The sequence below is a fragment of the Cervus elaphus genome, chromosome 23, assembly GCF_910594005.1.
Source record: "Cervus elaphus chromosome 23, mCerEla1.1, whole genome shotgun sequence".
Lineage (NCBI taxonomy): Eukaryota > Metazoa > Chordata > Mammalia > Artiodactyla > Cervidae > Cervus > Cervus elaphus.
In genome coordinates, this window is record NC_057837.1 from 71,531,470 (window position 1) to 71,542,842 (window position 11,373).

The window sequence follows — 11,373 nt, forward strand, 5'->3', positions numbered from 1 at the left end:
ATTGAGGAGCGATGTTTATATAAGCAGGATCCCTCGGATGGGGCCTTATGGCCATCCCCGGGGGCTGCGATCTCAGTTCACCACAGGACAGCCTGGTATCCACGACCTGCTTCAGCGCCTCTGGTTCCGCAGGGAGACTTGGGGGCAGGGCGTCTTGCCTGGGGTCCCCATCCTCTAAAGAGGACGAGTTAGCGGGGTTCAAGTCTGTCTGACACACCATCTCGGTCGAGGCTGCTCTGTCACCCAGTATTGGCAGTCTTCCCCAGGTGGCCCCCATGTGCTCACACAGTCAAGCCTGGCTTGAACCCTGACCTGCTGCACCTGATACCTGTTTGAGATCTGGGACCGGCCTTCACTCTTCCCACCTGCCTCCCACAGTCTCACGTGGCCCAGCTGGACCAGCCAGGCTGGGCCATGCCTGCTTTCCACGCCGTCTGTGACTTCGCTGATTTCTGGGCTTGGATCACCCCTCTGCCCACTACCAAATTCTTTCCCTGGTGACCTGCGGGACCCAAGCGCTGTCCCTGACTGCCCCAAGCAGGGCTGCTGGCTTTGATGGGCAACCTGCCCTGCAGTGAGGTGGGGGTAGGGGTGTCTTTACTGTGACTGGAACACCCATAGCAGACCCTGTGTGCCTTGGGACAATTTGCACACCATTTCCCCCACTCCAGGTGCATCACGGGGGGAATGGAGGTGGCGCCAGTGGTAAAGAACCCGCCTGCCCTTGCAGGGGATGTAAGAGACGCAGGTTCAATCCCCGGGTCAGGAAGATTCCCTGGAGGAGGGCATGGCAACCCACGCTAGTATTCTTTCCTGGAGAATCTATGGACAGAAGAGGTTGGCAGGCTACAGTCCATTGGGTCGCAGAGTCGGAACACAACCGAAGCGACAACACGCACACACAGGTTCATCATAAGCTCCCGGGGGGCGGTTCATAGTGACCTGGCCTGCAACCTGTCAGGGGCTTCTGCCCAGCACCCACTCCCCGCAGTCCTACTCACCCACTCTGGCTTATCCTGAGGTTCTTCCCTGTCCCCTGAAGGAAGTGGCCACAGTAACTGCAGACCTGTTAGCTTGCCCAGGAGCTGTTCGCTCTGCTTGAAATACACATCCAGGGTTTTTTCAACTCTTCCTACCACCCTCTGGTGAGGCATGGTTCTGCTGCTGAGCAAAAAAAGAAAGTACCCCCTCCCCCTACCACGCTACCCTCAAACAACCTCACTCTCCTGGGTCTTAGATCTTACCAGGGGCAGACAAATCCATACATAACATGCTGGGGGCAATAGGGGCTTAGAAGAAAAATAGCAGGGGAGTGATAGCATGGGGGCTGGGCTGTCTGCTGTGAGGTAGGGGGAGGATTGAGACGTTTGTTCACCGTGTGGACAGGGAGGAAAGAGCCCACTCAGGAATGGGGGTATTGGGTGCCACTGAAAGGAGGCTGAGGGCCCTGCTTGAAGTTTGACCATGAGATTTGGGCCGCAGAGCTCCAGGGGGGCCTGCGGCTTTGGGGATCTTGACTATTCCGGCTGCTCCAGAGCCTGGTGTTTTCCAGGCCAGAGTAACAAGCCAGGAAGGAACAAGCCCGCAGAGGCCGAGCTGCTAATCTATATACCCAGAAGCAGGAATAATGGAAGAATGGTATTCCTATTTTTTCCTATGTTGAATTATGTTTTGCTCCAATTAGGTTTCTGGTACTTTGAAAAACACTTCTGGATTAGGAGCACTTTTGCAACGATGATGCAACTCTATCTATCGCCACCTGGTGGCCATTGATGTGTTTGCGGCAGCAGGCAAAGTGCGCCCATAGGAGTTTCTAGGTAGATCCTTTGAAGCGTTTTTCTGATTTTTCAGACCCCTTCTTGAATATCTGCATCAAGCAGTTGTCTGGCCTTTGCTTGAACACTTCCACTGATGAGGAGAGGTGACTCTATTACTCAACAGCCAGTTCCATGGTGGACAGCAGTTGTGAAGAAAATGATTCTTTACCCAGAGAAAAAAATTTCTCCCTTGTAATACCAAAGCAATAGGAAAGCTGATTGGGGAACTTCCCTGGTGGTCCAGTGGCTAAGACTCCATGCTCCCAATACAGGGGGCCCAGGGCTCCATCCTTGGTCAAGAACAATCCCATAGGCCACAACTAAGAGCTTGCATGCCATAACTAAATATCCCACATGCAGCCAAATAATTTTTTTTTTTTTTAAAGAAAGAAAAGTGATTGGTGGGGAAATCAGGCTCTCAGAACAGGTAATTGATAGTCCATATTAGCTTGGGACTAAGATTGTCTAAATGAGCCACTTTCTCAGCAGGCCCCAGTGTGAATCATTTCTATATTCCATCTATTTCCAGAGATCACCAAAGCTCTGATGAACGGTGATGGCAGTGATTTAACTCCCTGTAAGATGGATTTTATGTTTCCACTCTTGGCTGGATATGCTCGAAAGCAATTAAGTTGAATTTAAATATGAGCTGAAAATCGAACTTTTCACTGATACAGACCATGGTCTCAGCTGCGTAGGATGAGGGTGTTTTACGTGTTTATTAACTAGGGCTGACCTATAGGTATTTAGGTTATAGTCCATGATGAACGGGACAGTCTGACAAGGACAGGTGCAGACCCTGAGTCTCAAATGCCCTGCAGAAAGGCATGGTTGGGGGATGTCCTTCTGAGAGTAGCAGGCTTGGTACCCAGTAGTTGCTAACTAATATCTCATCCTGCCATGATGTGACGTGGCAGAGAGAGAAGCCTAGGGCAGCTAGAACTAGAAGGGTAGGGAAGGCTTCACCGTTTTTAGTGTTAATTCTTAGCTTAATCCTCCTGTTGTCAGGGAGCATGGTCCGTGTGACTTTAAATCTTTGAAGTTTGTTGATATTTACTTTTTTGGTCAAGCATAGGATGGATTCTGTCAGTATTTCTTATGCGTTGGGAAAAAAATGTGAGGTCTGCTAGCATGGGCAGCAGTGTTCCTTTTTTTTTTTTTGTCTGCTCTTTTTTTTTGTGGGCTAGATTAGCCAACCCCTGAATGACACATGATAAGAATGTTGTTGGGACTTGCCTGGTGGTCCAGTGGCTAAGACTCCATGCTCCGAATACAGGGGGCCCAGGTTCAATCCCTGGTCAGGGAACTGGATCCCACATGTGCAAATAAGAGCCTGAATGCCACAATTATACATTCCAAGTACCGCAACTAAAACCCACTGCGGCCAAATAAATAAACAATTCTTTTTTAGAAAAAGAATGTTGTTTGAAGCCACTGAACATTGGGATGTTTTGTTAAACAGCATTAATGAGGCAATAACTAGCTCATAGGAAGGTCTGCTGAAGAACCTTGAGGAAAATGAAAAATTCATGGTGGGCTCAACAAGGTGGAAGAGGAACTTAGAAGACTCGGAACTTTGTGGAAATGAGTGGGAGGAAGGATTCTGGAATCCAGAGCTACCGTGAGGCTGCTTGAGTCTTGATTGTGACCCAGGACATCTGGAAAACCTTCCAGGGCTCTCCAGGCAGCCATGGATAAAGCTCTGACTTTGCATCAGACAGACCCAGATGTGAATCTCAGCTTGTCTCTGAGCCTTGAAGTCCTTGGCTATAAAATGGGAGAAGCCTTAACCTTCTAGAGTTGTTGAAGAAGTTGAGTAGAACACTGGCACACCCTTGGGGGCTCAGAAGACAGAGGCTCTTGTGATGTTATTACAACATGCTTGTTCATTTCTTTCTTGTGCACAAGAACCCTGCAAATGAGAAGTTCATGTCCAACTTTCAGTTGACTGTTCTGAGTGGAAGTTACTAGAAAGTGGTCAAGTCAGGACTTGAGCCCAGTCAAGGCCAGCACTTCAGTGCCCTGCCCCATATAACCCGTCCGTTTTGTAGCCAGGGAATCAGAGAGAAACAGTAGAGAAAGTATCTGCTTTAGGTATAAGTTCAGTTTTTCAGGACTTTTCATGGAAGTTCAAACTACAGGACAATACACAGATCCCAAGTGAAAGGCTGGATGAATTTTCACAAATCAGACACACTAGGGTAACCCAAGTTAAGAAATAGACCATGACCAGCACCCCGGAAACCCCTCCTTCACCTCACCAAAGGTAACTACCATCCTGAATTCCCACACCATCGATTTATCTTGCTTTTTTAAAAAAAGTTTATGTAAACTGAATTTCACTTTACGTAGGATTTACCCTTGTTGACCAGGTAGTTACAGTCAGTTCATTCTCAGGACCGTAGCATGGTCCGTCATGGATCTTTTCCATACTATACCCGTTTCTCCTGAAGGACAGGTGGAGTATTTGAAGACTGGCATTACAAAAATTAATATTCATTGAATATTAATAGTAATTAATAAGGTTTATTAATAGTAACATTCATTGAATATTCGTTGGCAGGACTGATGCTGAAGCTGAAGCTCCAATACTTTGGCCACCTGATGAGAAGAGCTGACTCACTTGAAAAGATCCTGATGCTGGGAAAGATTGAAGGCAAAAGCAGAAGAGGGAAGCAGAGGATGAGATGGTTGGATAGCGTCACTGATTCAATGGACATGAACTTGAGCAAACTCCGGGAGACAGGGAAGCCTGGCGTGCTGTAGACCGTGGGATCACAAAGAGTCAGACACAACTTAGTGACTGAACAACATTACAAATAGTGCTGTTGAGAATAGCTGTCCTCATCTTTTGGCAAACTCATGTACACATTTCTGGTTTCTACAAATTTAGGAGTGGAATTGCTGGGGATGGGTTCATTAGGCTACTCATCACTTACTAACTTTATGAACCAAGGCAAATTATTTAGCTTCTCTTAGACTCACTTTTCATATCTGTATATTGGAAACAAAAATACTTTCCCCTCAGGATTGTGGCTGGGGCTTAATATCGGCAAGGCAACTGGCCCCAGGGTAGCTCCCCCCAATTTTTTTCCCCCAACCCTGCTGGGTCCTTGTTGCCTCACAGAGGCTCCTCTAACTGTGGTGTGTGAACTTGGCTGCCTCACTGCATGTGAGATCTTAGTTCCCTGACCAGGGATCAAACCCACATTCCCTACAGTGCAAGGTGGATTCTTAACCACTGGACCACCAGAGAAATCTCTAGCCCCCCTTTCTTTTTTCCTTCCTCTGCTGTGCCAGAGCCCCCTCTGCCTGAGCACATGGCTTTTCATGCTAGGCTCTGCCTTTGCCAGGAATCCTCACCCGGAACTTCGAAAGTTCACCTGCTGCCCAGGGCTCCTGGGGCTGCCTTTACACCCAGCCCATTCTCCTCTGTGATCCAGTTGCTGGCACCCAGCCCAGCACTGGCTTGCTGCGGTCACTGTCACTGCTAACATGTGTTTTAATGATGGTCCCTGCTAGAGGCTGGCTTGCCTGGATGTCTCCCCTGGAGATAGGCCCAGCAGAGGTAAGGGATGAGGAGACCGAAGAGCTGGCTGAGATGTAACTCGGGAGTTTAGAACAGATATTCCTCTCTTGCCTGGTCTTTCCTCTAGATTTCCAGGTAGGATGTTTTCTTAGGCCCCTGAATTTCTTTATTCTTTCTGGAACACGAGTTGGAACGTCAGAGAGCATCAAGTGGGGAACCTGCGTAGGGGTGGATGCTGTGAAGACAGAGCTGACGTCTGTGTAATAGCAGCCTGGAGCCTTGTGTTGAGAAGCATTCCGAAGGTATTGTCCAGGCTCAGGAAAGAATGCCATGATCGATTGGTTATGTCTGTTAGGTGTCTGGGAGGTCGTGGTGGAGGTGGTGGTGGCTGAGTCACTAAGGCGTGTCCGACTCTTTGCCAGCCCGTGGACTGTAGCCCGCCAGGCTCCTCTGTCCATGGGCTTCTGGCAAGAATACTGGAGTGGGTTGCCATTTCCTTCTCCAGGGGATGGGAGCTGGTGGCGGCATGTATTTCTTAAAATCTCTGTTAGTTAGTATTGATAAAAAATGGACATATATTTGATTTAGAACTATAAATAGGATTTTTAAATAGGTAAGCTAAATCCTTTTACATCTTTATGAATATTGATATATTTGGGTTGATTTCTACCATTCAAATTTGTGTTTTCTCTTTACTATCTATACTTTTTTTCCTTTTCTTCATTGAATTTGTGAAGTTTCTGTAATATCCTGGTCTCTTTTCTCCTCTTGGCTGGTTTGCAACATAGAAAAAATTATTTTGGGGGCTACATAAACATTTTTAATATACACATTTGCTATTCAGTGTTTCTTTCCCTCTGAACAATGCCCCTTCCTAGCTTATTTTTATCATGTTAAATGCAACATTGATGGTTTTTCTGAGTTGATTAAATTTGTTTATATATTTTATAAATTGACTTGCTCATCATTTTTTCCCTTACCATATGACATTTTCTTTTTGCTGAATACCTCCACCATTACCAGCACTAGCAGTTAACATTAATCCAGGGCTTCCTTTGTGGCAGACACTGTCCTAGTAATCCTGCATGTGTTAAGTCCGATAGTGCTCCACAACATCCTGTGAGTGTATCATCTCTGCTCTGCGGATGAGCAAACAATCACAGAGGTAGGCAACAGTTGGACATGACTGAGCAATGAACCATGAGGCAGCTGCCCAAGGTCAACGGGGTTGTGGAGAGTCCAGAACTGTGCTCACTGTGTTGCTCTTTGCTCTGTGTTTAAATTTTATTATTTTAAAACCATTTTAGATTTACAGAACATTTGCATGGGTGGTACAAAGAGTTCCCCTATACCCTCCAATCAGCTTTCCCTAATGTTAACATCTTGAAAGACCATGGTGCACCCAATAAAATGAAAATTCACGCCAGCAGAATGCTGTTAACTAAACTACAGACTTTAATTGTATTTTACCACGTTTCCACTAATATCTTTTTCTGTTCCAGAAGCCAACCCAAAATACTATATTGCATTTAATGTGTGTGTATATACATCTCTTTATCTTACTATCTATTTTTATACAAACTTGAAATATTCATAACATAATACTTAAAATAGTGCATATAAATATATTTATATATTTAAACTTTTTAATTAAAAATGTAATATATAATACACATTTATATGTAATATATAATATATGGTTTTTAAATTAAAAAATTGAAGTATAGTTAACTTACAATATTGTATTAGTTTCTGTTGTAACAGCAAATTGATTATTATATATATATATAATATATAGTTATATTACTTATGTTATTATATATTTATATTATTGTATATATTATATACATTATTACAAGATATTGAATATCGCTAATATATTTATATATATATTATTACAAGATATGCGCTATTCAGTAGGACCTTGTTGTTTATCTATTTTATATATAGTGGTTTGTATCTGCTAATTCCAAGTTTCTATCCCTGCTACCTCAGAGGGGGCAGTTGCCTTTGGGCTTCCTTTGTGGCTCAGCTGGTAAAGAATCTGCCTGCAATGCAGGAGACCTGGGTTCAATCCCTGAGTTGGAAAGATTCCCCTGGAGAAGGGAAAGGCTACCCAGTCCAGTATTCTGGCCTGGAGAATTCCATGGACTGTATAGTCCATGGGGTCACAAAGAGTCAGACATGACTGAGCGACCTTCACTTCACCCACTAATATATATATATATTTATAATATATTAAGTATATCATAAAATATATTTAAAGCTATTTTTATTATGTAAGACTTCAAGTTTATATATAATACATATTTTTAAAACTATTTTTATTAAAACATATAACACCTAATTTATATAAAATATATAAGATTGTATAATGTATTTATATTAAAATATATTATAAATATATTAAAATACATTTAAACTTTTTATTATGTAAGATTTCAAATTTATCCAAAAGTAGAGAAGGCAATGGCACCCCACTCCAGTACTCTTGCCTGGAGAGTCCCATGGACGGAGGAGCCTGATGGGCTACAGTCCATGGGGTTGCAAAGAGTCAACTGAGTGACGTCACTTTCACTTTTCACTTTCACACATTGGAGAAGGAAATGGCAACCCACTTCAGTGTTCTTGCCTGGAGAATCCCAGGGACGGGGGAGCCTGGTGGGCTGCTGTCTATGGGGTCGCGCAGAGTCGGACATGACTGACGTGACTTAGCAGCAGCAGCAGAGAATAATAAAATACTAAAATAAACATTTAAATAAAAGTAATATTAAAATTTATTCTTTACTCAGCTTCAAGAATAACTAACTCATGACCAATTTGTTTCATACTCCAAACCATTTTTTTTCCTTGTCTTGTTGACCTGAATTTCATAGATATATATACCTTACATACCACTTTCTTATTTTACCTACTTCCTATGTGGCAATTCTCTAGCCCAAGTATTTTATTAACCATAGAGTTTCTAGGGCCAACACTGGGAACTTCTCTTTTTTTCCCCCAAGAAGTCTTTGCATACCACTTTGTAGAAACAGTTGAAGAGGCTAGGGGTGACAAAGTTACAAGTACTTAAAAAAAAACAAAAACAATTTAGCACCAAAGGTTAGGACACGTGGCCTGGGGACTGACTCACCTCTGTCCTTTGCTTTAGGTTATGTTCCCCTGGCCATGCCATTTCTTTTGTTTAAACCCAAATCTCCTAATTTACAAAGTGTGGATACTTAATCTACCTCATTGAATTCTTGTGGGGATACCATTAAATAGTATATTTTAAAGCCATTTTAATATTGCATGGTTTCTATGCACATATAAAGTCTTGTACGTCCCTGGTGGTCCAGTGGTTAAGAATCCACCTGCCAGTGCAGGCGATGCAGCTTGGATCCCTGGTCCCAGAAGATTCCACATGCCGCAGAGCAAATAAGCCTGTGCACCACAACCGCTGAAGCCCCTGTGCCTAGAGCCTATGCTCCACAACAAGAAAAGCCACTGCAATGAGAAGGCTGAGCACAGCAATGAAAAGCAGCCCCAGCTCGCCGCAACTGGAAAAAGCCCGTGTGCAACAAGGAAAACCCGCGCAGCCAAAAACAAATAAAATGAATCTGTTAGGTAGGTTAAAAAAAAAAAAGGCACCCCAGTGTAGTTTGCATTGTATGCCTTTTATTCTGGTGAACTGCATCTCTCATCATGCATTTAATAGGCTTGTATCTTCTTTCTGCTGCTGGCGGTTCACTCTCCCGGTCTAATGATCTTCTGGGGGGACGGTCAGGAATGGGGTGTAGTTGTCTGTCTCTGACTGTCTGGTGTCGCTTTCGCAAACAAGCTTCTGGGGAATGAAAGACTTAAGGACAAACATGGGGTGGCAATTTGTGCTATCAACATTCCAGACGTCGGGGCTGGGGAGACGGGGGGACACCGGAGAGGCGTTTCCGTTGCCCTTGTGCCCTGCATTTGGAAGGTTGACCTTCAGGGGACTCAGGCTGTCCTCTTCCTCCACTGTGCTTCTGTTGACACAGGCAGCCTCGTGCTCCTCCAGCTTCTTGATGGGGACCACGTGGCAGGCGTTGTATTTGCAGCTGGCCATCTTTTTGGCTTTCTTGGGGTTCTTTCTCCGGCATGATGCCAGGTGGTACTGAAATCTGCTGAGTGGGATTCGGTGGTGAGGGTTGTAAGGGCAAATTTCTAAGACTTCTGGCTCCATGGGAACTAGTTCTTGAAATAGGGTCGCCCACTGCCTGGAGTCACGATGAAATGCCCTTCTTGGGAAAGCCCTTTGGTAAGAAGGATGGAGCGGTCCTCTGTGCCAGCGCTGCCCCTTGGAACTCTGGAGCCTCAGGTCTGAACAACTCGGGCTGCCTATTCTCGGGACCACGAGCGGTGGGTCGGATGAGGGACAAGGGGCTGAGAGGAGCCGCTGCACAGACAACAGGCGGTCATCAAGTGGCATGTGTGACGGAAGGACCACTCAAAGCAGAGGCCAGAGCCCAAACCGCAGTGGCCCCTCGGAGCTGAAGAACAAACGTGCCAGCCGGCCTCTGCCTTTAACTCTCACTTACGTGCTGCTGCCGGGCAGTCATGGACAGTCACAATGGGCATTGTGAGTCACCAGCCGAATTCTTGTTGTCCTTTACAAATTTCAAGGCATGAGGTGGGCTTGGGGAAAGCTGCCATTTACAACTATTGGTGACATGTCATCATTTAGCTGTCTTTCTAGTTTGTTTTTTTGTTCCAGTTGAAGTCTATGTTAGTTTCTGGCATACAGCCAAGTGATTCAGCTATACACACACATATATTCTTTTTCAAATTCTTTTCCATTATGGTTTATTACAAGGTGATGAATATAGTTTCCCGTGCTGTAAAGCAGAACCTTGTTGTTTATCTATTTTACATATAATAGTTTGTATCTGCTAATCCCAAACACCTAATTGATCATTTACCTATCTTTAAACCTACATGTTTAATATCATTTGTGATACATTTGGGTTTAAATCTACGATCTTCTTTTGTGCTTGGTTCATTTTCTTCTATCTTCCTTTAAATAGACTTTTAAAAGCTCCATTTCTTTCACTAGTTTGTAAGTTATACACTGTAGAACTAATCATTTCGTGGTTACTCTACAAGTGAAAACAAAGATAATTTATCAAGGCTTAAAGTTAATAAGTATTAGCTTCTTTCTGGATAATACAGAGCTTTTTCTTCATTTACTTTCCTCATGATTTATTATGTTATTATTCCCTGTATTTTTTTTTTTTTTTTAGCCATACCACATGGCATGTGGAATCTTCCTTCCCTGACCAGGGACCAAACCTGTGCCCCCTGCAGTGGAAGCACAGAGTCTTTAACCTCTGAACCACCAGAGAAGTCCCTGTTCCTTGTATTTTAAGCCTAATTTTAAAAAAAGCTTTGCAAGACAGCATTGCTATTATCAAAGTTCAATTACACTTATGTTCACATTTATTTCTCTCTCCTTTTGCACTTCAACTCACTATGTGGGATCACTTTGTTTCTGCTGAAAGTTTTCAATTTTTAGAATTTCCTCTTGACACATACTTCTGATTTCATTTGTCTGAAACCATCTTTATTTCACCCTCATTCTTTTTTATTTATTTTTAAATTTTATTTATTTATTTTGACTCCACTGGGTCTTCATTGCTGCACGGGCTTTTCTCTAGCTGCCGAGAGCCGGGACTGCTCTCTAGTTGCAACATGTGGGCATCTCTCTGCAGTGGCTTCTCTTGTTGGGGTGCACAGGCTCTAGGGTGCTCAGGCTTCAGCAGTTGCAGTTCCCGGGCTCTGGAGCACAGGCCCAGTAGCTGTGGTGCATGGGCTTAGTTGCTCCCCAGCAAGTGGGATCTTCCCGGACCAGGGATTGAGCCTGTGTCTCCTGCATTGGCAGGCAGATTCTTGACCACTGAGCTATCATGGAAGCTCTCACCCTCATCCTTGGAAGGTGTTTTTGTTGACAGTAGTCATGCTATTTTCTTTCTTCATATTGAATCAGAGCCCAATTTCTTCTAACTTCTGTGTTTG

General features: G+C 44.2%; 1 protein-coding gene across 1 annotated transcript; it reads right to left on the bottom strand.

Moving 5' to 3' along the window:
* Positions 1 to 9,085: 9,085 nt before the first annotated feature.
* GTSF1L (gametocyte specific factor 1 like) lies at positions 9,086 to 9,544 on the bottom strand. Its single transcript, XM_043884773.1, has 2 exons — positions 9,260 to 9,544; positions 9,086 to 9,184 (listed from the first exon to the last, which is right to left on the bottom strand). Exons 1-2 carry the CDS (start codon positions 9,542 to 9,544, stop codon positions 9,086 to 9,088), a joined length of 384 nt encoding a protein of 127 aa, XP_043740708.1.
* Positions 9,545 to 11,373: the final 1,829 nt, after the last annotated feature.